Raw genomic sequence first — 25978 nt, 5'->3', positions numbered from 1 at the left:
ATGTACACTTGAATGTGAGCCAAAGAGGATCACGTTACAGTTCAGAGGAAACAGAGATTATTTCCTTTTTGTTTTGACTGTTTCAGGGGCAGCACGTAACCCACACGGTATAAATATTTTAAAGTGCAGTATCTCAGTCATTTCTCATAATTACATTGTTGCATGACACGGCATTTGTCTGCTCACGTGCTTGCGATTGGATGTAGATGATAGCGATGTGATGGTGATATCTCCATTCGTCTGCTCTGGAAGAAGAGGAAAAAAAAAGATGTTTACTGATTAAATAATCAGTCATGATTTAATATTAAAATGTTTTTGGGTTTTGCAGACAAAAATAAATCATGTTAAATGCACAGAATATTATAAACAAAATATTTGTAATATAAAAAAAACAAATGTAATTGTTTTGTTAATTTTATTAGATAATTAATAATTACATCTATCAAAAAATGACTTCTTTTGTAAATTGTATTTCAGCAGGGTATTTATTACTGATTTAGAGTAAAACTCACAACTCAGCAGTGTAGAAAAAGAAATACTGTATACGAGAATTAGAGAATTTCACTTTAAATCAGCAGCTTTATTGTACTGTATATATGTGTATCTGATAACCTAGCAACAGGCCTACTTTTGGGGAACAAACTGAAAAAAAGCCAGCAGACGTTTATTTAAATTCCACAAAAACCTCTAATTTCCTCAAAACCCTTAGTAATGTGACAGATAATCACATTTTGTTTACTTTACCTTAGTTAGCTTCAAAAATACATTTATTTACTCATTTAGCATTAGGGTTAGGATTTAGGTTTTATTCTTTTATGTTAGTAGACTTTTTATAAAAACAAAACTAAACATAGGAACATATCTAAACAGGTAGGCAATTAACAGGAATATATAATAAAAAACGAGCAAATAACAAATTCTATCACATACACAAACACACACCATAGATTATTAAAACTGTCATAATATTTAGCTTTATCATTAACCTATTTTTTCTATTTATTGAAATAACTGACATAAATTATGTAAATATTATTGTGAAGACTAATGTTCATTTATTTTAAAAATGGTAATTTAAAAGAAAATATATATATATAAAAAACAGCAATTGTAATGTTTGTGTAGTTGATTTTAATTGTTATACGTATTAAGTAAAAGTACCATCTGCAGTGTGTGAATGTTGTATGCATTTGTGTGCGCGCTTGAGAACTGCTGTTGTCAGCACGCTCGCTCTCATCCGGGCAATTTTCAGCATACGTGTTGTCATGTGACCCAGCTTCAGCCATCTTGTGGATACGAAACGAGAGACGCCACTCGCACACAAACTCAGCGCTGTCAGTAAAAGCAGAGGTAAGACAGCGGGCCCGGCGTACATGGTTTTGCTCTAAAATAAAACTTAACTATTCCTACGCGAACTCTCAGTAACATAGACCCGCCCCAACTTAGCGGACCGACGCTATTCTAGCCCGCATGGTTGTTAGGCCTGGAAGCACCGGGCTCGATTAGACCGGCCTACCGCTGCTGATGCTATCAGCGCTCCCTAGGAAGCTGTAATGGAACGCGGTGTGGCTGGGGATAGTGAGAACAGGCCGCGTGGATTAAAACTCGTGTCAACTCACTCACACCATTAATTCGATGTGATTCTGAGCTCCTTTCGGCATTAATTCCGACAGTATTTGACAGTTCGTACATTTCGCGGCGGTGCGTGGGTTGATTTAAAGTTGGTAGGAGTTGGAAGTAAAAAAAAATTACATGTCCAGCGATAGCCAGTCTAGGATATTTCACCTTATTAAAGCGCCTCTTTAAACGGTTACATGACATAGACACCTGTCAATTCAGTAGTTCGCATTACATCTAAACGGATTTATTGGCGTTTTCTTGATCTAGCTTGTGGACTGCAGTGCTTACAGGGTGTATGAAGGCATGGACCGATAGGGAGGTGATCATTGAGACCTTAAACTGTCATTTAACGGTCTTTCCTTTTGAGGTCTGCGGAAACATAAACATGTTAAGTCTTGAGACAGATCTAGTACACATAATTACCTAAATTAAACTTCTTGACTGGTCAAGCCACGTCTGATATTGACATTTTATCTACAAGTGTCTTTTACGACCTTCTGTTGGCTTCTAAAAGACTAAAATGCCTTGTTCCAAACATATCACAGCGGTGAAAATCGATTATTTTATGCTTATTAAATCTGTGAAATTTCAAAGCAGTCTGTACAATGCTAATGCATTTTAACTGTGCATAAACCCTGCAATATGTTGACCATCTGTTTTCAACCTAAACTAGTTTTATTGACTTCTGTTTTGTGTTCAACTCCTGCTTTTTTTCCTTCCTGACTGGTGTTAAACACTTGAACTATGCATGCTTGTTTGTAAACTCATAATTGCATGATTTGTTGGGTTTCTGTCAGATAAACTAACCAGAGTACTTTTTATGTGTATGTAAAATATGTTTGGTTAGTTTTTGCTGATGGGAGCATGTTTAATCTGGATCGGATTGCTTCATTTGGCTGCACACGTGGTTTAAATCCCAGCAGCAGCAAGTCACTCCTGTTTGTTTTGCATAGACATTATGTCATCTATGTAATGTGGCTGTGTAGAGAATGAAGAATAACAATAATAATAATAATAATAACAAGCCACAAATAAAATGTAAAGATCTCTTCCTTTCCCTTGAGATTAAATGGATCTTGTTTGACAGGTCTGACAAGATGCCTCTGCATTATGTACATGTGATAAGTTCGAAAAAATTAGTTGCATTACATAGTGGGCAAGGGAAGCCGTGGGTTGCACAGATGTCTGAGAATGCCCTTCCTAATTGGGAGAGTTCCTAAAATAGCTCTTGCCACAGTAACGGGGGAACACTAAGGTGCCGAACGGATGGGGGTCACCTCTAGAATATGCTGGAAAAAACGCATTACAGCCAAAGTCACTGCTGTGAAGACGTATTAAAACTTGTTGGTTTACTTGTTGCACGTTGTGCATATATATAATTATACTTATCTGAGGCTTTAAAACTGAATAAATCGTGCACATGCTTTGCGAAGGTGTTAATTTGAGAGTATATGGTTGCTCTGATAGCTTAATTTATGTTTGAGCAAGTGGTATCACTCCATGGGAATTGATCTGTCTGTGTGTTTTCATAAGCGTTAGCAAGTATTTGCATTGGGTGTCTGAATTTGCAGTCGCAAATCAAAGGGGATGTCCCCAAAAGTCGAAAGATATTTACAGGTTATTTTCAGACAACTTGAGATGATCCAGTGCAGAGTTCAGCATGGATGTCTTGTGTATTTTTTTTTTTTTTTTTTTTTTTTTTTTTTTTTTTAAATGTGTGTAGGTGTAGTTTTCACATCATGAGATCGTCTCCCATTCGACACACAAAGATAATTTTTTTTTGCTAGTTGCAAATAGGTCTGAAGCTATATAGATTTTCGGTAAATCGCATGCATTTAATAAGTCAGTTTGTCATTGTAATTGACACTTATACTTTTTAAACATGCACAAGTAGTTAAATGCACAGTCCTTTCGATATTGTTGATATGCATCTTTGCACACATGTAAACCATAAATGACATTTTCGCTCTTTACTTATTCTTTGAATGTTCGGTTCTTTTTACTTAAGTCATGTTTTTGTGCTGAGCTATTAATTGAGACCCTTTTTTCCCCTCCAGACATTCAAGGAAAATGGCAGAAACCCAGACACTTAACTTCGGACCAGAATGGTGAGTGTTGGAAGCGTCAGGGTCTGATGTAGCCATGTAAATAGTTTTTTAATGACGTGTCATAAATGTTCAGTTGTAATATGTACACAAACGTAGTCAGGATTGCTTGCGAGAGCCTGTCTTATCTGTTATTGGAAGTTTAGTGGTTATGCAAAGTGAAACTTAAGCTCTGTGGACGTCATCTGTGACATGCTGTCAATTACACGGAAAATCCGTTTAGCTCAGAACAACATGTATGGGTGGATTTGCCACTGATTTTTTTTAATTTGATAAGTTACGCATTTGTTGGTTTCACACTAAAACTGAAGTATTAGATCTTAATGTCTGGAGAAAAAAATTGAGGTTGAAAATTATGATACCAGAATTGTTATTTAACATATGAAGAGTTCAGATGCAAAAGCCTCTAAATCCATTCTTTAAAATGAGCATTTCTTTCTGACTACTTTGTATAGGTTTCTATGTAAGTACTGGTAATTCTGATTGGGCTTAGGCTGGATTTTAGCGAGTTTGAAGTAAAAGTATTTGATGGATGTATACTATGTGTCAGGAGCATTCACTCAGTATCATTATCTCATTTTTGACTAAGATGGCTTTTAGCTGGTTTTGCATCTGAACTCTTCGTATCAAGATGTTATGTGAATCTAGTAGGTTTTTGTCAAGTTTTGTTGATCTGATCACAGAACGTATCAACACATCTTCATTGATTTAAGTTTGTGTAGATGCTTTAACAAAAGTACAAGTTCATATTTCTTTTTTTTTTTTAAACCCTCCTGGTCAGTTTATGTCATTAAATAATTTTTAATTTAATAAGTTAATGCCTTATGCCGGGTACATGCTAGAATGATCGCACCGATTTTGCATTAATAAGTTACTAACAATATTACATGCTCATTTCTTGTTTATTTTATGTTTATACAGATTTGACAGTAAAGCATAAAAAGTTGGAAAGCATAAAAAATGTACAACAGTAACGTGTAAAATCTACATTTTGTATAGAAAATGTATATATTCTCCTCTTACTAAATGTACCATTATTCTTCTGTAGTATTATACTTTGTGACATTTCTTACTTCATATACAAAAACGTTTAAGTAGTGATGTAGTAGTGATTTTATAATTTCAAAATATAAAGCGCAAATTAGAAAATAATGTCTAATAAGCCATAAGTGCTCCTCTGCTGCCATCTTATGGTTATAATGGTGATTTTATGTATTTTTTTTAATTTTACATACACGTTTGTTTACCACAAAGTATACTTTGGTCATCCCATTAAAAATAACATTCAGTTAAATAATTTAAAAGCTTTAAAGCGCTGGAAATAGTTGTGTGAAATGCTTTAAAGTCATTAAAAAGTGAATTTCTCTCTCAAAAGGTTGTACAAATCGTGAAATGAATAATGTAATAACTTTTGACTATTTCTGACACAACATTTAGCATTACTGCTTCTGGTATTCTGCCGTACGTTAACGTATGTCAGTGCTGCTATAACACCGAATTCTGGGCAAAATTTGAATGATTCTCATTGGATCTCGCAGCAGTCTTATTCATTCTGTGCCAAATTTAAGTGCTTCTCATTGGACCTCGCAGCATTGTGCGTTAACAGTGTAGTCAAATCAACTTTGGTTCCTGAGTAAAGCTATTCTGAGCTCGAACAGGTTTGTTAGCATTGTGGTCCAAGCTGATAAACACAGCTCAAACGAGTAGTGCGGATTTGTTATGCTTTTGTTTCGTTTCGCCATTTGATGTTTCTCATGTGCAACTGAAATAGCAGCGCTTATGAGTTGACTGCTCACAAAATGTAATCACACAGCCAGAAAAAAGGCGTCTTTGTTGTTTCTACATTCATTTGGAAAATTGTGAAACAAATTTTTTTTATAATTATAAATTTCAAGGTTATGTGCGTTTTAATTGCAATTAAGTACAGAAAATAAATCTTAAATAAATTGTTCTTGATGTTAAAGGTATGCATAAAGTTTTTGTGGTTACTGACATGTCAAATGATATAATGACGTAGCGTGTTTTCTCTCGGCTGTGTCCCAGGCTCCGTGCCCTGTCTGGTGGAGTGGGTAGCAGCAGTGTGGCCTCCCCTCCACTCTCACCCGCATTGCCAAAGTATAAACTCGCAGACTATCGCTACGGGAGAGAAGAGATGCTAGCACTTTATGTAAAGGATAACATGGTAAGGACGCCGGTCAGCTTTTGCTGACTTGGTCTCATTTATCTTAAAGCATCTTGTGCAGTTTGCATATTCAGGTTTAAAAGTTTCCAAACTTTTTTTCCCCATTTAGATTCCGGTAGATCTTCATGATAAGGAATTTCTACCTATTTTACAAGAGGAGCCCCTGCCACCATTGGCATTAGTCCCATTTACAGAGGAGGAACAGGTGAGGATTTGACCTGTTTACTCACACAAAGACTTGCACATGAATAAGAAAGGTGCTTTCTCCAGCTTCTCTCTTATCTCTGTGAAACTGAAGTTTGGTTAAACTTCAATGAAAAGCTCTGCCTACATATTCAAGTAGTGGCATTTGGTTCTTTTTTGCATATGTCATTTTCTCATTTTGGCACATGCTGTGGTCGAAACGGATAAGGAATGTTCGCCCACTCGCCATCTTGCTCTCACGCAACCCGTTGCTGAGCTTGCAGCTGTGTATGTATTGACCCTTACGTTGCTGTGCATGTGTCTGTCTCCACAGAGAAATTTCTCCATGTCTGTAAACAGTGCAGCAGTACTCCGTCTGACAGGAAGGGGTGGAGGGACGGTGGCAGGGGCACCTAGAGGACGAAGTTCTTCACGGGGGCGAGGTAAGCTGTGCTGCAACCACAGGCTTTCCTTTTTTCCTGCTTGAAGAAGTGCAGTAACTTAATATAATTCTAGCAGCGGAAATACTGCACTTTCTGTTGAACCAGAGCAGAGTGCAGACTTCTCTCACCTTGTGTAACTTTTTTTTCTTGCTGTGTAGTTGTCATACCGAATGTCTCATGCAAAATTAAGGTGAGCAAAGGTTAGACTAGTGCATGTGCTCATGAGCCCCTTTTCTTGTTTGTTTGACAGGGAGGGGCAGAGGAGATGGAGGGTTTTACCAAAGAAGTTTTGATGATGTGGAAGGAGGTTTTGGCCGTGGAGGGAGAGAGATGCATCGCTCCCAGAGTTGGGAGGAGAGGTATTCAAAATTAACTGCTCCTGCAGCACAAACTGTCTGTAGGCAATTGTGAATCTACAGCATGTGGTATGTTGGTAGGTTGCATGCAGACGAAAGGTCGTGCTATACTCATGGCCAAGTTATTTTTTAGTACTATACTAAATAAAGTTTAGATATCTTTGCAGTGGTATGCTGTCAGCGAATGTCTCAATGCAACCTGTCCTCTCAGTAACAAAATGAACACCCAACAAAATGACAGAGATGAGGAGGCAGTAAAGAAAGCATCCCATCATAGAGATGTTTGTCACATTTATTTATATTGCACTAATTTGCTTTAAAGCAGCTTTACCGCATAAAACATTGTCATTGCCACTATCAATTAGAATTACTCCAATTTCTGCTATAAAGCAGCTCTCCAGTATTCATGTTTAACTTGTGTAAGATCTCAATGACTAAACAGAATAAAAATGAATTGGAGAAGTTTCCCATGTCCCTATTACATAATCGCCTCAGACTAATGGTAGTTTGAAGGTGTTTGCAAAGTTTGTTTTGACAGACTGTATCGACTTCTCGAAATGAACTCCAAACTAGCTTTTGAGATGACCTTACACTAATTTGTTCTTGGATTTTATTTGAACTTTATTGGGGCCTTAAATAGCTCAGTTTTTTATGTTTTAATTTTTCTGGATTGTTGTTTTTTTTTGTTTGTTTTTTTTTTCCATTTTAATTTTTCTGGACACATTTTAATGGTTCAATTAAATTGTATTAATCAAAAAGCATATCTAATTAATTAAAATCATGAAACCTATGCAATTTTCCATCAGTTTATTAAAAGCTTAACAAAAAATTACATGTTTAGAACTTAATTAAATGTTTTATTTTTTTCACCTTATGTTTTATTGTTATTATTTTTAGCATGTTTGAATGCATAAAAACAACTTTTATTTGTTCTTATAATAGCCTTATGAATTGGTTTTCCCCCTCAGAAGTCTCTGTAATTAAATTTTTCTGGTTATCAAATGAAGTCATAAAACATTGATTTAATTTATCTTTTAATGAATTTAACACATTTTATTTTTTGGCAAATAAATGGTATTTAGTATTAAAATTTAAACATTTAAGAAAAGTTGTGTGATTATTTCTTTAAAAAAAAAAACATTTTTTTTTCAACAGTAGTAGTAGTATTTGCATGTACATTCTACTAACAATAGTAATATAGCAGGGCTCCAGAGAAAAAAATCTAGTAAGGAGCCATTGGCTCCTATAAGAAAAAAAACGTAGGCACCAAATTATTTTTTTTTAGGTGCAACGGAATAAAAATGTTTTTATTTAATTTATTTTATTTATTTATTTATTCATTCAGTCATTCATTCATTTATTCATTTTAACATTTCAGTCATACTGTCATGTTTATGTCTAACCTTTTCTTGACTTTATTAGCATTTTAATCCATCTTGTAGATTACCTGGGAAGGTTCACTTAAAGTGGAAACTAAATGTCTTTTCCAACTTGAAATATACATTCTTCATTAGTAACAAGCATTGTGGAAATCATAGGGCCCTGGCGAAAGGAACAGGTTTAAATAGCCCCTATACCGATCTAAAATAAACAGTGATAAGGGACAAACGAACTGTATTGGTTGTCTGTGTTTTGTATATTTGGTTGAGGTTAACCTGATAACACCTTCTTCTCTGTCCTGCCCAGGGGAGACAGAAGGTTTGAAAAGCCAGGTCGAAAAGATCCAGGTTAGTGTGCAAGATTTTTAAGATATAAGTGGGATCGGATGTGTTACAATTTTTGATGTCACCTTGAATTTAGAAAGAGTCATATATAGCTGCCTGTGATTGAGACATTGCATGAAAAAAGATGATGAGCACTTTCTACATGCATTTAGAAATGCATAATTTCTTTGCACTGATGGTTTGTGGGTTTAAAACTGACAGCTGATTCCACTCTCCTCATCAAAGTATGGCATGATGTAATGCGCCACATTTTATGTCGGCATTGAACCAACTGAATTTCTTTGTCTACAGATGGAGCACCAGCCCATTTTCCTCTCAATCACAGTACGTGCTTCTCTTTGTTCACAGACCTATAAAATGTACATTGCTGTTTAAAAGTTAAAGTAATACTTTTATTTAGCAAGTATGTGTTAAATTAGTCCAAATATTTCCATTTTAATAAATGCTGTTCTAATCATAAAAAGGTGTATCACTGCTTACATGAATATATTAAACAGCTCAACTGTTTTCAACATTGATAATGATGCAGATTGTTTCTTGAGCAACAAATCAACATATTAGAATGATTTTGAAGGATCATGTGACACTGGACAGGAGGAATAATTGCTGCTGAAAACTTAGCTTTGCACCACAGGAATAAATTACATTTTAAAATAGAATAATTTCAGTGAAATTTCAGAATATTACTGTTTTAGTGTATGTCTGATCAAATTAATGCAGCCTTAGTGAGCATAAGAGACTAAATGTCTGAAACAGTGTGTAATACAGTAGTCAACATTTGAAGTGGATCAAAAAAGTTGATCAAAGTTGTCCTACGACAAGAATGGGTATTGTTTTGGTTTTAAGACAACTTTGAAAGGTTTTGATCCACTTCAAATGTTGAATACTATAGATGCATGGCATTCTTCCTAGGATTTGAGTCAATCGTGAATGCTTCAAACACTCAACGTACTACTTGATTAATTTTTAATGGACTTTTTTCTTCTTAAAAGTACGGGCAAACTATGAGGATGCTGGTGCAGGGAACGCTCGAAAGCACGAGTTCATTCGCTCAGAGAGTGACAACTGGCGCATGTCTCGAGATGAGCAGAATGGAGGAGAAGAAGATGATGGGGGCTGGAGGCTTGCAGGTTCTCGTCGGGATGAACGATGGTGTCCTCCAAGTCCAGGTGCATTGCACACCCATTTAGTTCCTCTGTTTTGTATACCTGATTTGAGAATGTTGTGATACAAACAAATTCCTCATTTGCAGACGGCCCACGATCGGCAGGGTGGCGGGAACACCCGGATCAACGTCGGCGCTTCCCTTTCGACCCGAGGGGTGAAGATGGCGGTTACCGTAGACCTCGATCAGGCAGCGGGAGCGTAGAAGAAGAGAGAGACAGTTTGCCAGAATGGTGTCTGGAAGATGCGGAGGAGGAGACAGGGACATTTGACTCCTCTGGGGCCTTCCTCTCACTTAAGGTGAGGGCGTTGGAAGTGAGTTCTTGACCTTTGATCTTTTATTCTATATTATTGAGTAAATAAGGATATCTGTCTAAATTAAAGTGGTTTTCATGAGTGAATTTATCTAATTGCTTAATTAGAAAGCTCCTAAGGAGCCGATCCTGGAAGAGGCGGAGCTGGACTTCCGGCCACTGGAGGAGAATGAAGAATGCACAGAAAAGGATGACAGTGAATCAGAACAAACCAAAGATACTGACGCAGAAAGTAGACGTGAGAGTGACCGCAGTGAAGGTGAGAAGGCAATCTCATCGGGGGAATTCCAGAAAACGTTTTTGAAAGAAGTATCTAATCCTACCGTGCATGCATTTGGTCAGGGTTCGAAAGTGAATTGAATACTTTGAAAATTTGAATAGAATTTAAAAAAAAAAGTTACAATAGATTTAAGTTTTTATGTTCACTTTTAATTAATTTATTCAGCTCTTGTTGAATGAAAGTAGTTAATTCTTTTTTTATTTTTTTATTTTAATAATTCTTGCGGACCTTACATTTTTGAACAGTACTATAATTTATTCCCCATTTTTAAGTCTTCAGTATTATGTAGCGTCATTTAACATTTCATCAACCCTTTAACAATTGACAGTAATTGTCAGCATTTTTAGTCAAATGTGTTTCTTTTGTTCTGGGGTTTTTTTTGGTTTACAGAAGGCAGTAAATCAGAAGAGCCATCGCCAGTTGCTGTACCATTTCCAGCAGTGGTAACGCCTCCCAAGGCTGCGACCCCGGCTCCCCTTCCATCTGTGCACCCAGAACAGCCTGTAGAAAGTGAGAGACTGTTGGAGAGAACGACAGTACCAGAACTCAGCAAAGCATCACTACACACAACCCTACCAAACAGCATTGTGGAGGCCATTTCTATACCACATGTCACAAACACACTCCCAGGTAATAATCGCATTAATTCATATTTACTTATGCAACAGCTTCCTTATAAGAATACTTTTAGAAATAAAGATCTGTAGCTTTCATTTGAGGAATACGTAGTTAAACCTGCTTCTCTTTCTAGATCTTCCGGTCCCGACACCTTCAGTGCTCCCCGTTCAGTCGGTGCCCCCTCAACCCCAGCCAGTCAAGCCTTTGGAGATGCCAGTGGCTGTTGCTCCTGTTCTTCCCCACTCCACAGGCATTGTGGGCCCTATCAGCCGGCCCTCTGCCCTGCCCTCTGACATGGATGAGGATGAGGGACTCAAGCACTTTGAGCAGGTGTGAATGGCTGTTTACTGTATTGCAGTGCTTGCATCTGAATATTAAGCTGATGCCTAAATTTCAAGTTAAAAAATTACAAATACACAGCAGAACTTTCAGTCTATGAAGACTGAATGTTTGAATAAACTTCACATCCTGTTTTTCCAAATTGAAACAGGAAGCTGAGAAAATGGTGGCATACCTGCAGGACGGCGGTGTGGACGATGAACGTTTGGCAACTAAGATTGGTCACAAACCCGCAGCTCTTCCCATTACCCATGAGGCTGCATTCAAGTGGTTTTACAAAGATCCACAGGGAGAGATCCAAGGTGGGGAAATCAGGATCCAAACTAATTTTAGCACTGCGTTATGAAAGCAGTAAACATGCTTAGATTAAGTACACTACCATTAAAGGTTTTGTTTTTTGTTTTTTTTCCTCTTAATGTTTTGAAAATAAGTCATTCATGCTCTCTACTGCCTTAAGTTGATCCGAAAATACAGTTAAACAGTAATATTGTAAAATATTACAATTCTTAAAATAACTTTTCTTCTTAATATACTGTTAATTAGTATTAATATATATATTAATGTAATTTAATCCTGTGATGACAAAGATGCACCAGTGCAACTGAGCCGATCAGCATATTTGTGTTTGCACTGAGGGGAGCTTCAGAGGTTTCTTTGAAAACGAATGGTTTCATAAACAAAGTGTAGAGAGAGAGTGTAAATAAGAGATTGATTGTGCAGTATATTATCATTATAATCAACAAAGCTCACCTTTGTTGATTATAATGGAACTTTGTGAGCTTGCAGTGAACTAAGATGAGTGACTGCTTTTAATAATTTTTAAGGGACTTTGATTTAATGATTTAATGGATATTGATTGATTTCAAAGAGCATATGGATTTTGCCCCTCACCTGCGATGAAGCCTCTCTAACCCTCAAAGAATTTAAAATGTTACTGTGCTGCTCTGAATACCCGCATTCAGTGACCCCAGCCTGTCTGTCTCATCACAGGACCATTTAATAACCAGGAGATGTCTGAGTGGTTCCAGGCAGGCTATTTCCCCATGAACTTGCAGGTGAAGCGAGGCTGTGACGAGATGTTCCAGCCCCTGGGAGAGATGATTAAGTTGTGGGGGCGAGTGCCCTTTACACCCGGCCCTACACTACCTCCCATACTGGTAATAAGACTCTTGTGTGTCTCTGTGAAATGCTAGACCCAAGACTTCTTCCCTAGTTTTTCAGCAAGTTTTGATTTGTTTTTTTTGTTTGTTTTTATATAGGGAGATGCAGATCAAGAGAGGATGAAGAGACAACAGGAGATTAATGCTCTAAATATGTATCAGCTACAGCAGCTGCAATATCAGTACTTACTCAGGTATGATGACAGACGGGAAGTGTTTAATTTTTCCAGTGCTAACAGAATTGCCAGAAAGCGCCAGAAACCGCAAAAAATTATCTCATCAAAAACCCATTTTATTCCTCTTTCTTCCATTGTGCTGCCCTAAACTTGCACCAGTTGTTGAACCAATGTTTTTTTTTCAGCCCAGTTTGGCTGCGATTATATTTAGCTTTTGATTACGTGTAGTGTGACAATTTCTAATAACACAGAAATTCACAAATTAAATAGACACTACAGTTGTAAGATTTCAGAAGTCTCTCATGCTCACCAAGGCAGCATTTATTTGCTCAAAAATGCAGTAAAAGCAGTAATAATGTGAAATTTTGTTACATTAATGCTAAACGCATACATGAAGAGTTTATTTGGAAAAAGAGAGAAGTCCATTTTCAACAATTATCAAAAATCAAAAGTTTTTTTTTTTTCATTGTGCATTCCAATTAATCTCAATCAAACTGCAGCTGGGTTATTTTTATATGAAGTAAAAAACAAAAAACAATTTTTTTGTTTGTTTGTTTGTTTTTGCAAATAAACTCATCATATAATGTAACATTTTAAACACTTTTAATTTTAATATGCTCCTGCTTAATATTTTTGTGGAAACCCTAATAAATTTTCATGTTTCTTTTTTTTTTTGATTAATAGAACTTCTGCCGTTTTACAGAATTGGTTCAAAGTCAGAGTAGGCTAGTTTTTAAACAAATGTCTTTTTCCACAAATTTCGAGTGTAGGCAAATTGTATAATATCCAAGGTACACATTTCTAGTAATTGTGCAGTTAATTCTCATTGTATTTATTTTTTTATTTTTTTAAGTTTTGGAATATTTGTCTTCTCTCCAAATGTATCACTGCTGAAACACCTATTAAGATTTTGTCAACATTTTTATTCTTGTAAATATATTTTGGTCTATTTTATTAAAATGTTTTCAGAGGTGAATCAGTAACAATTGCAGTTTTAACAACATTTGAAGTGTAATTTATGAGATTTGTATTTTGAATCCACTTTTTCTTTGTAACAGGCAAAAAGTCGATCATACTGATTTCAAAGTCAAGGATACATTAGTTTAAATATACATTAAACCAAACACTTTCATAACATCTCGTGATAATTCAGTATACTTCGTTTTTGACAAAACATCCCATGTTTTGGGCGTGACAGCACATTTTCGGTAATGAAAGTAATGCTTTGGTAGCGACCACATCACATTACAGAATTTTAACGTGCATACTAAAGCATACTAAAATACAAAACAAATGCACAACTGTACTAAAATTTTGTTTATTTCCCCCAAATAAAGAATTATGTGTTCCTTTTGTCACTACCGAAACAATGATGACATTTTTCTTGACTGTTATGGTAGTGATACTTTTATGGGATAACACCTACAAAAACATAGGTGTCACTCTGAAACTTCACCACATTTTCCTCAAAATGATCGGGCCTATCTACTCACCATGTAGCTATGAGAGAGAGTGACACACAAATATTTTGTGATCATAAATGTAGGGTTGTAGTTGAAATCAGTCTCAGACAATATACTAAAACATACACTGGTATAACTGGTATTTGGTAGTGACATGAAAATGTGAGACAGATTTTTTTTTTTTTTTAATGTGAGGTTTCAAAATTTACATAGGAAATATACTTTATTTATATACTTTTTTTTTTTTTTTTTTCAAAAAATCAAAAAGATGTTTTTTAAAACAACAGTGGAGTAAAATGCAAAATTATTTCAATATCATGTTCATATGTCATTATTTAGGGGTTAGGGTTTGGGACTTCCAATTGCAAGTGCACGAAAGGATTTTATATATATTAAGACTTAATGATATTATATTGTAGGTTTCAATAGATAATAAAAGGATCTTAGTAAACATTTAATATTTGAATACTTAAATGCTTTTTAAATGTGTTTTTGGTTGTGGGACAGCAGTTTGCACCAATTCTGTGGAATGGCCCTTATATGAAATACAATTGTTTTTGTAACATTGTAAAAGTCTTTGTCACTTTTGATCATTTAATGCATCCTTGCTGAATGTGTGTTCAATTGTTAAGAAGTGCAAATGATGCTTTCTCGTTTCATCAGGCAACAGTATGCTCTGGCTCAGCAGAAAGTTTTAAGCTCTGCACCTCCTCCACAACAGCAGCAGCTCAATCTCCTCCTCCATCAGGCGCTCAAGATCAGGTGCGATTAAATCACTTTTGTTTTCGGTCTTCCTGTCTCAGTCACACATCAGAGCAAGCAGAGGAATGTATTAAATTAATACACCAAAGCGTAGGTGGTGTGTTATGTTGCATTGGTATTGCGGTTAAACGTCTGTGACACAATCTCATGGTTTGATTTGTGTACCCCTGCAGAACGCCAGAGCCGCAACAGAGCCTCTTACCTCCTGTCACACGCTCTATGTCGGTTCCAGATTCGGGATCTGTTTGGGAAATGCAGAACCCTTCCACTCAGGCATCCTGTTCTCCAAACATGCAGCCCGCCACTCCCAGCAGTACGTCTGAACATTTAGAAGTGGAAATGTACTTTTTCTATAGTTGACCCAAAATTGAAAATCAAGTTGTTCCGAACTTGTATGAATTTCTTTCTTCTGTTGAGCACAAAAGCAGACATTTCTTTTGGCAGTAGCCACTGACAGTATAGAAAAATACTATGGAAGTCAATGGGTGCCATCAGATACAAGTTTGGAACAAACAACTAAATCATGATGGAATTTTCATATTTGTGTGAACTGTCCCTTTAAGAAACAAATGAATGCTTAGTTTATGCCTTCATCTGCCTATCAGTTCAAACTTTTAGATGTTTTTGATTTCATTGATGGTAGATGTTCACTTCATACTGTGGAAAAGGTTTATGTTGTCTAGAAATCTAAATTAGACCATCAGCATTTGAGTCAGAGTGCCCCAGTAGGTTTAAATGGAAAGAAGTGCTGTGGTCTTTTTGCAGTACTTTTATTATATGTCTGGTGTGCTTGTTTTCCTACTCTCACTTACAGTAACACACCACTTGTTTAGTTTTGGATGTGAGTCATGCTCGTCTCGTGGTAGAACCCTGTTACAAGTGATTTGACTCAGCTGAATAGATGCCGCTTAAGCAGAACAGAAACGTGGCGTTTGTCAGGTGTTTTTGCTTTTAACTGGTTAGTGTTTTTGCTGTTGTTGTTTTTTTTTGTTTTTTTTTTTCTCTTTACGTTTTGTAATGTTCCTGGCTGGCTCCTTGACCACATGGCGTGAGCACATTACTGATAAATATCAAAGTCTCTAGCCTAGGTTACTGAGTTAAATGCGATACATGTCAAGATTGAATTTATTGTGTTCTATTTAGTTCCATGAGGTGGTTAAGACAAAACAATACTGAAGAAAATTCTGGCGCAACTTGTTTAATTGTGCTTTATCATAACACACAATGCTCTTTTGTCAGTAAATCGTCAGCAGCTGTGGATGCTTTGGGATGACTCATGTTCTTAGACTAGATTTGTGATAACATCATGACTGCTTGATGGACGTCTACATACGTCATCGGAGATTTATCTTTTTGTAACTTTTAAAGTCGTTCAAAATGTTGTAATATGCATATTGCGGATTTTGCTATATATATAATTTTGTTAGATCCAGCAGCCCTAATGAAGTGGCATCCAAAAGTTTTGAGTATTAGAATTGGTGCAAGATGCATACAATTCATGCTTGTGTTTTAATGCAATGACTTTAAAGGCATACTCATCAAATGATTCAGTTGTAAAATTGTAAAAGTATAAGCTTGCTGTGATTGTCTATTTATTTATTTATTTATTTTTTATTTATTTATTATTTTTTTTAAAGCTTGGGAAGGGAGTAGTGTATGGGATCTGCCACTAGACTCCATGCCTCAAGCGTCTTCCATTGAACAAATGCAGCTGGAGAAAGCCAAAGCTTTGAAGGTAAGAAAGATTTGATAAACAAGTGTGTGAATTTAAGGCTGTTTTATGACTTGAAATAAACATTTAACTGAAATAAAACGTAGACACCAACATTTTCATTTAGTTTAATTTAATATATCAAAATATCTAAAACTAAAGTAAGAACTAGTGATGTAACTATCAAAATTGCACTGTATAAAGTCCACGGTACAATATTTATTGCAGTATTTAAAAAAAGACAAATAAACACTCAGTACATTTTAAAGTTAAATTCTTCTATCTAATGCACTTTGAGGGCTCAAAATTAAGAGCTCCAACCCATATTCTTAATTAAGGGAAAAAAGTCAGTGAATTTTCTGGTACCTAAACTTTAAAGGGGACTCAACCTTCTTTTAGTTGTGATCTACTGTCTTAGTCTAAATTACATTCATACTGGTGTTTTAGGAAGCTAAACAAATTAGAATATAATAATAATAAAAATAATAACGGCAGTCATTATAATAGCAATTCATATGTATATTATTTTGGCTTTACACTACAGTAGGGAAATTAAAATACTTCTTTCCTAGTTTCTAAACTTTAAAGAGATATTTTGAATTTAGACTGCAGTAATATTACCTATTTAAACTGCTAACTGTCAGCAATTCATACTGCACTTTTAAGATTTTATTTTGAAGGTAAACTCCAGCTTCAGTGAAAACAGGCTTGCAAAAATGCGTCTCCGTATCTAGTGAAATACTGTAATCATCTGCCCATTAAAATGTTGGGAATTATACAAATGTGAAAAAGCGCAAATGGTAGCTCGCAGCACATGCAATAAACGAGTACACTGTATTCACTGTGAACTGAGCCTTTCTGAGGTGCGGAAAACACTGGATCAGGAGCTGATCGCCTGATAGAAGTGCATGCTTCGCTTTGAAATGCACAGCAAAAACTTGATGAAGGGGTTGTGCTTTCGAATTTTAATTTGTTTGACAGATACTGTGCCAAAGCGTAATGGCCCAAAACACAACTTTAAAAATCTTTTATGTTAGAATAAAAAGATTAAATACACTTGAAAAATGTACACTTTTTGCCTGGAAGACGAATCGCAATACCACAATACTGATAATACTGTTGCATTCCTAGTAAGAACTATTAAAAAAAAAAAAAACACTTTCTGAATATTCTACATATAAAAACTGTAATAGCATGAATTATACTAAAATAATACTAATGCAAATCTCATTTTATAAATGTGTGTTTTTAGGGGCCAAGCACCGGAGGTGCGGTGGCACCTATTGTATCCGTTGGCGTTATTATTATTCTCCTTCTTCCTCTTCCGCCGCAAGTCTATGGCAGCCCATAGAACCGCTTGCGGGAAAGTTGTATAATTTTGCACACTGATAGAGGACTGTCCCAACATTAACCATAGCAAGTTTGGAGTCTCTAACTCAAACTCTCTAGCGCCACCACTTGTCCAAACTTTCAAAAGATTTATGCTAATAACGTTTGAACCGTAAGCCACACAACAAAAATTCTTTTTTCCTCTGATTCCTTGGCTTATGCCGAGTCGAATGGACACCAAAATTCAAAAATCGTAAGGTTTAGTTTTTTCGCTATTCTCAATTGTTCGTAAAACCTACTTTTTGGAACTCGTCCTAGGCCGTTGCACCGATTGTCACAAAAATTGATCCAGATCATCTTCAGACCACGATGGCAAAAAGTTATGGAATTCAAGTCGATTCGTCCAGCTGTTCACGAATAACACGCAAAAGAATTCTACGAAAAGCTAGCAAAAATCAATGTGAGGCTATATCTCCGTAATAGTTTGTCATATTGACACCAAACTTGGTGTGTGTTATAACAAGCATGACCTGAGCCTACCTGCAGTGTTTCGGTGCAGTGCCCCCCTAGTGGTCAGGAGATACGAAAAATGGCTATTTTTCTTTATAACGTCTGAATGATTTGTCCAAAAATCACAAAACTGGTCTCTTTAGATTCGGTGTGTCACACCGAGTCGAACCATATCCAATTTTCCCATGTCAGCCATTTTGGGTGTCGGCCATTTTGAATTTTGCTTTAAAATGCTGTATCTTGAGAACGGATTAGCGTATCGTTTCGACATTAATTACAAAAATGTTCGGCACCATGCCCTGAATGTACATAAAAATTTTGGGGTCAGCGCCACCTTGTGGTCAAAAGTTATAACGAAATTTCAAAAAATGCTAATAACTTTTGCGTACATTAGCCTATTGAAATGAAACTGATTTTGATTGATTCCTTCGGTCATGCTGAGAACACCGATACCAATTTTGCCAATTTTGGCTGAACTTCCTGTCCGCCATTTTGATTCATGTTGAAAACCTACTTTTTCGAACTCTTCCTAGACCGTTAGTCCAATTTTCACCAAATTTGACTCAGATCATCTTCAGACCATGCTGACAAAAAGTTATGGATTTTGTGTCGATACACAAAACCGTTTTCGTTTAGCGCATCAACGAATTTACTGGAAAGATGCCAAATTGCATCCGAGTCTATCTCTGCAAAGCTTTGACATATTGACACCAAATTTTATATGTGCTATTGTCACCACACTCTGACCAAGCCACATCAGTTTGGTAACAGTGCCACCTATGGGTCAGAAGTAATACGCCATTCACTAAACATTAATAATAAAATTTACAAAAATGCGAATAACTTCTGTTTACATTCGCTTATTGGAATGAAACTGATGCCAATAGATTCCTTGGGTCAAGTCGAGAACATTGATACCCATTATGCTGAAATTGGCCAAACTTCCTGTCCGCCATTTTGATTAATGTACAAAACCTACTTTTTCGAACTCCTCCCAGACTGTTAGTCCGATCTTCACCAAATTTGACTCAGATCATCTTCAGACTATGCTGGCAAAAAGTTATGAATTTCGTGTCGATATACGAAACCGTTTTCGTTTAGCGCATCAACAAATTTGCTGGAAAGATGCCAAACTACATCTGAGGCTGTATCTCTGCAAAGCTTTGACATAATGATGGCAAACTTTGTGTGTGTCATTGTCATTTCACACAGAACATGTCACATCAATTTGAAAACAGCACCACCTGTTGGTCAAAAGTGATAAGCCATTAAATTTTATTACGATTGGTTGTATTTATGATTTTTCAGCCATTTCAACTGATATCATCCTAAAATGACTATAGTTACTCATTGTTACAGTCGGTCTGTTGCTCCTTGCATGCTTAGCTCCTCATTCTGCCTCTGTTGTGCTTGGCCCCGCAATTGCTGCTTGCAGCTATATTTGTTTTTGTTTTTTTTTCTCTTCTGCTCTACAGCTTGAGATGGAGAGACGAGAGGCAGAACTTCGGTCCAAAAGGGAAGAGGAGGAGAGGAAGCGGTTGGAAGAGGCACTGCGTGCTAGACAAGAGGAGGAGCGAAAACGTTTAGAGGAAGAGGAGCTGGCACGGCGCAAGCAGGTCAGAAGAGAAGATATGCAATGCACATTGAGGCTCAAATACAATGCTTTACATTAGAAAAAAATATGGTACTGAGAGTTTTTACTTTTAGCGTAGGTTTGTTGCACAAGTACTCACTACACTTTTTGTTGCAGAAACTGTTCTTAATGTACTTGCATGGAGTAATTAGCTCATTAGTATTTTATTTACACACTTAAATTAGTCACATTACTAGTCTGAATTTAAGTGGGTGGTTCTTAGCTTAGTGGAATTAATGCAGTATTTGTGTCTCTTTAGGAGGAGGCTCTCCAGAGGCAGCGGGAGCAGGAGGAGGCGCAGCGGCGGAAAAAAGAGGAGGAGGAAAGGTTAGCACAGGAGGAGGCACTCCGCCGGCTAGAAGAAAGGAGGAGAGAGGAGGAGGAGAGGAGACAAAGGGAAGAATTCCTCCGCAAACAGGTAAGACTTACCTGCACAAAAAAGGATTTAAAGTCTCATTGTTTGAGCCATGTTCAAAGACAAGACTTAATGTGTAACTTCAAGCAACTACAGAACACCCTTAAACCATGGTAAAATCACTAATGCATGACCTATGTGGTGACATTTATGGTTTAGTACTCTTATTGATCTTTTTTTAAATATTTTCCAGCAGGAAGAGGAGCGGAGGAAACAAGAAGAACTGGAAGCTCAGAGGCGGCGTGAGGAAGAAAAGAGGCTAGAAGAGGAGGCAGCAGCTGCGGCAGCCGCATTGGTGAGGCAACAGCAAGAGGAGCAGAAGAGGAGAGAGCAGGAGGCCCAGAGGCAGCAGGAGTTACAGAGGCAGCGGCAGCAACAGCAGGAGGCGCTCCGTCGACTGCAGCAGCAGCAGCAACAACAGCAGCTTGCGCAGATGAAGGTGAAAAATCCTGCAGATAATTAGAAATATCTATTATAAATCTTGTCAATAAATACAAAAAAAACCTTTTTTTTTTTTTTTTTTTAAAGTGCAATAGTGTAATTGCGATTGTAATCTAATTATTTTAATTTAAAGTTTAAGTGAAAGGGATAGTTTACCCAAAAATGTAAATTCTGTTATTGATTACTCACCCTCATGTCGTTCCAAACCCGTAAGACTTTCGTTCATCTTCGGAACACAAAAAATTTGATGAAATCCAAGACCTTTTTGACCCCACATAGACAGCATCGCAACTGCCATGCGTCATGGTACTCTAATGAACACGTGGCAAAGTCTGACAGAGAGGAGAAGAAATTGTTGAATAAAGTTGTTGTTTTTGTTTTCTTTGCGCACAAAAATATTCTTGTAGCTTCATAACGTTACATCGAACCACACAGTCAAATGGACTATTTTAATGATGTCCTTACTACCTTTCTGGGCCTTACTATCTATGCAGGGTCAGAAAACTTTATTTCGTTTTATTTCTTTTTATTTTCATTCAACACAATTTTCTTTTTTGGGTGAACTATCCCTTTAAATACAATATGATTTTGTGTAATTGGCATTAAAAGTATAGTATTTAGGGCTGCCGAGTCGAGTAACCACAGGAAGATCCACAGGAAGTGGTGAAGTCACGCAGTCCGTTACAGAAAGATCGTTAAGGGCTGGTCTGTGTGGTAATATAGTACGTCGGCTCACCTATTATTCATGGACCTCAAATATGGCTTTTCATCTGATGCATGTCGTAGCAACTTTACATGGCCACTCAATCTAATGTTAACCTAGAAAAAATGTGTTCTATTGAAGTGTCTGTGCGGAGTGTGGAAGCTGAATAGTAACCCACTCACTGCAAGACAGATGGAGGCACTGGTGCAGTCACTTGCTCTTATATAAAATACTCCGTCATTTTTGGTCATACAGATAAAAGTAATACATCTTTTGAATCTGCAAAGACTGTTTATTTGTGTGCACTCACAATAACCACAAACCATTGCGCTTTTGTAAAATAATGAAAGCAGGATAAAGTAATGAAACGGGATGCGCTTTCTGCCATCCTTTAAGCCGTAAACAAAGAAGACACTAGTTTATCAATAGATTAAAAAGTGCAGGCTCCTTGCTTTTTTTTTCCCCTGACACATTTATAATTATTATATCTGCCGGTGTGCTTCAGCAAGCTTTTTTTTTTTTTTTTTGCATGCGCTTGAGCGTTTAGTAGGCTATGTGGGAAATTAAAGCCTCGTTATTATGATTTATATGGTTTATTAATAAACGTGCGACTTATAGTCGACTAATGCTTAAAATGAACGACTACTAGTCGACCAGAAAAATCTTTAGTTGAGGGCAGCCCTAATAATAACACAAATAAGTAGTTGAAGTTATCATTGTTATATTGTGTAGTCTTTATGAATAGAGAGAACAGGTTTTTCTTCTCATTTTTTGTGCTTAGCTGGTCACAAGCCTGATAAAACTATAACATTGTTGATGCATAGTCTAATACATCTTTTTGTTTGTTGAATGTTCATTCAATTATGTTGTTTTTCATGTGTATGTTCACAGCTTCCTTCATCCTCTAAGTGGGGTCAGCAGTCAACCACAGCAAACACCCTCTCACAGTCTCAAAATGCCCTGTCGCTTGCTGAAATCCAGAAACTGGAGGAGGAGAGAGAACGACAGACACGAGAAGAGGTATCCCTCTTCCCCAACCACACTTTCTCCTGTAAATTACAACAGGTTCCCATGCGACCAAGCAGGAGCCAAAAACCATTTCATAGAGATATGAGAATTCACATTTTTTTCTAATGTTTATTCTTCGCCCCAGCAGCAAAGAAGACAGCAGCAAGAGCTCCAGAGGGTCCAGCAGCAGCAACCTCAGGTGAAGCTCCCAGGCTGGGGCAACATGGCCAAGCAGCCGGCAGCCACCAAGTCTCTGCTGGAGATCCAGAGGGAGGAAGCGCAGCAGATGAAACAGCGGAAAGAGCAGCAGCAGCAGCAGCAGCAACAACAACAACAACAACAACAACAACAACAACAACAACAGCAGCAGCAACAACAGCAGCAACAGCCGCAACAGCAGCAACACTCAACTGTTACCCAGCAAAACCGCACGCAGAACCGAGTGGTGAGTTACCAACATCCTTTGAAGCGGCCTATAGTTATAATACCCTCAGAAGTGCGTTCAGGGTTCCCACGGATCCTTAAGTCTTAAATGGTATAACAAAAGTCTTAATTATGTTAGGAGGTGTTAAATTTCTGGGCTACCCTGTCATAGGAAGGAAAGACTACATGTATGCATATGTTGAAAAACAGTCTTGGGTCCTGTTCTGAGTGTGTTAGTCAGACTTCAATAGATTGCATGATCTCTCTGTCTCTATCTAGGCCGTCAATACGTCAGTGTGGGGTTCTGTTAATAATGTTGGCTCAAACTGGATGATGGACAGCAGCGTCTGGGGTGATGCTCAGAACTCTAATATTGGCTTCTGGGATGAAGCAGTAAAGGAGGCCGCCCCACCTCAGGCTACACGCAAGAGCCACAATCAGAAAAACAAGGGCAACGCTAACCTCAGGTGAACCTTTACACATAGTACTGTCTGTATTGCTCTAAAACAGTTCAATAAAATGTCAGACTTAGGTGCAGAACAGCTTTTTGTGCCTTTTCTATACTGTATTTTGTAAAATCTGTTTTGTGCAGTAATAGCAGCAGTGGTAAAGCCAGTAAAAAGGTGGAAGAGGAAGAGAAGCTACTGAAACTGTTCCAGGGAGCCAATAAGAACCAGGACGGCTTTATGCAGTGGTGTGAACAGACTCTGCACACTCTCAACACGGCCAATAACCTTGACGGTGAGTCTCTGACATGCACTCATTTCTCACCCTCGGCTATCTTGCTTATTGGCATCTGTGGATCATTTAATACGCGAACGATTGCCCAGATAGTTCTTCCCACAAGCCACTTCCCTCTCTGTGTCATTGCTTTTTTTCTTGAGTATTTTAATGTGATTGAACAGAATGTGGCTTCTATGTTAAAAGTCTTATTTCATTAAAAAAAACATCTAGTTGCAGTCTTTTGATGCAATAGTGTTACTACACAAAAAAAAACATAGACATTTCATTCTTGCACAACCTCTTGAAAAAAGTAGATTTAAAGTAGATAGAAAATAGATTTCTATAAATTCAGTCTTTCCCTCATCCCACAGTCCCCACCTTTGCGTCGTTCCTGAAGGAAGTGGACTCGCCGTACGAGGTGCACGACTATGTGAGAGCCTACCTGGGCGACACTCCACAGGCCAAGGACTTCGCCAAGCAGTTCCTGGAGCGCCGTGCCAAACAGAACGCTAACCAGCAAAAACCTCAACAGGGCCAGCAGCAAAAACAGCAGGTGTGTTTGTGTGCCTGTGCTCTAGCATGCGTGTGCATGCATATTAGTGTTTGCGCTGAACTCTCTGTGTTTGTTTGTCAGGACTCCGTGTGGGGAATGAGTCAAGTGTCACAGTCAGTTCTGCACCAACAACAACAGCAGCAGCAGCGGTTTGAGACGGTCACCTCAGGCAAGAAGAAGAAGAAACAGAAGATGGTACGGGCTGATCCGAGCCTTCTAGGTAAGTGTTTGAGAAAGTAATTCACAAATGTTTCATTTTAAAACTTGATAAGATCTGTAGAGAAATTACTCAATAGTTAAAATTTTTATTAAGTAATGTTCTGGAGAAACTTATTGAGAAAGTTACTGAGCCACAGATAAGTTAATCATGATGACTGTCAAAATTTGTTTTGACTAAAATTGTGAGTAAATTAATAAAAACAACAGATCAGTAACACATGCATTGAGCTTTATCAAAAATAATGCTCAATGCATGTGTTACTGATCTGTTGTTTTTATTAATTTACTCACAATTTTAGTCAAAACAAATTTTGACAGTCATCATGTCAAAACGTTTATTAAAAGTCAATTTAATAAATTTGTTATTAAAATTAATTATTGCTTCCAATAAAGAAAAAAAAAATACAACTGTGTTTGTTTATATATATATATATATATATATATATATATAAACAAACACAGTTGTTGTTTTTTTTTTTTCTTTATTGGAGGCAATAATTAATTTTAATAACAAATTTTTGGAGTTTGTGTTTAATAAAATTTAAAAAAAGAAAAGAAATTGCCTGGGACTATTTTAGCTCTTTTCCACTAGCATTTTAGCGTTTTTGTTTTTTGTTTTGTTTTTTTTGTTATGAATATATGAACATGCAGTACATCACAATAAAGATCATACCCTCTACTTTCAAACAACAAAAAAAAAGTTTTATTTTAGCTTCATGGAATTTTTTTTTTTTCTACCAACACTTGAATGTAGGTAGTTTTCATTTACAAAAAAAAAAAAAAAGGCAACATTTTGAGCAAAAAGCATAAAAAAATCGCATGATCAAATGCTACATGTGGATCATGTTCAGTAATATTATCAAAGTAAAGATGCTGCAGAAGGCTTCCATCAGTGCTTTCAAAGCTTTTACAGTCCTTTACCACTTACTGGATTGACCTTTCATTCTGTAACATTAGGAGGTTTACATTTATATGCGGTTGGTGTTGATCGCATTCTTTGCATCTTTGTTTTTGATCAGCACATTCTACTCATTCAGGAGATGTGCAGTAGCGCCCCCTAGTGTATAATACTGAAAACACGGAAAAACTGAAAATTTGGTTTAGCGGGGAAAAAGTTAACAAAATAGAAAAAATATTCAAAATACTCTGTAAAATCTGATCTTGATTTTCTTCCTGTAATGTTTTTTCTGTTTCCATATGTCTCTGCAGGTTTTTCTGTCAATGCCTCATCTGAGAGACTCAACATGGGCGAGATTGAGACCGTGGAAGACTTTTGAGGCCTGCTGATCAAACTCCCCCTACTGACTGTTTCCCTTCTGAACAGCTGCCCATATATTCCCTTCAAACCTCTTTTGTTTTTGTTTTTTTCCTTCTTTTTTTTTTTCATCCTCAATTCTTTGATTTGGAGTAGATTCGGGGCA

The 25978-nt window shown here is 36.9% G+C and overlaps 1 protein-coding gene across 6 annotated transcripts; it reads left to right on the top strand.

Moving 5' to 3' along the window:
- The first annotated feature begins 1246 nt into the window (after positions 1–1246).
- gigyf2 (GRB10 interacting GYF protein 2) lies at positions 1247–25941 on the top strand. 6 transcript variants are annotated; one of them, XM_051128751.1, is made up of 29 exons: positions 1247–1350; positions 3678–3728; positions 5769–5907; positions 6017–6112; positions 6425–6533; positions 6784–6892; positions 8576–8616; positions 8905–8937; positions 9606–9782; positions 9866–10077; positions 10200–10350; positions 10762–11001; positions 11123–11319; positions 11480–11630; positions 12319–12485; positions 12588–12682; positions 14791–14889; positions 15063–15202; positions 16527–16624; positions 19915–20055; positions 20332–20490; positions 20684–20926; positions 22523–22651; positions 22788–23084; positions 23342–23529; positions 23655–23803; positions 24157–24338; positions 24420–24558; positions 25767–25941. In XM_051128751.1, the coding sequence occupies exons 2-29, from the start codon at positions 3691–3693 to the stop codon at positions 25832–25834; spliced, it is 3987 nt and encodes a 1328-aa protein (XP_050984708.1). In that variant the 5' UTR covers positions 1247–1350; positions 3678–3690; the 3' UTR covers positions 25835–25941. The 6 variants fall into 6 exon arrangements, with proteins under 6 accessions (XP_050984708.1, XP_050984700.1, XP_050984691.1 ...); XM_051128743.1 differs by having other exon boundaries at positions 20681–20926; positions 22785–23084; XM_051128734.1 differs by having other exon boundaries at positions 9866–10092.
- The last annotated feature ends 37 nt before the right edge of the window (positions 25942–25978 follow it).

The sequence above is a fragment of the Labeo rohita genome, chromosome 2 (genome assembly GCF_022985175.1).
Source record: "Labeo rohita strain BAU-BD-2019 chromosome 2, IGBB_LRoh.1.0, whole genome shotgun sequence".
Lineage (NCBI taxonomy): Eukaryota > Metazoa > Chordata > Actinopteri > Cypriniformes > Cyprinidae > Labeo > Labeo rohita.
The sequence above is the reverse complement of the archived record's forward strand: the minus strand, read 5'-3'. Positions and strand labels throughout refer to the sequence as shown.

Excerpts from the sequence above, each read along its gene's own strand:
- gigyf2 (XM_051128714.1), top strand. The coding sequence starts at position 3,691 with ATGGCAGAAACCCAGACACTTAACTTCGGACCAGAATG. Across the intron at positions 11,320-11,479 it reads GACTCAAGCACTTTGAGCAG|GAAGCTGAGAAAATGGTGGC; the intron begins GTGTGAATGGCT and ends AAATTGAAACAG. Across the intron at positions 11,631-12,318 it reads TCCACAGGGAGAGATCCAAG|GACCATTTAATAACCAGGAG; the intron begins GTGGGGAAATCA and ends GTCTCATCACAG.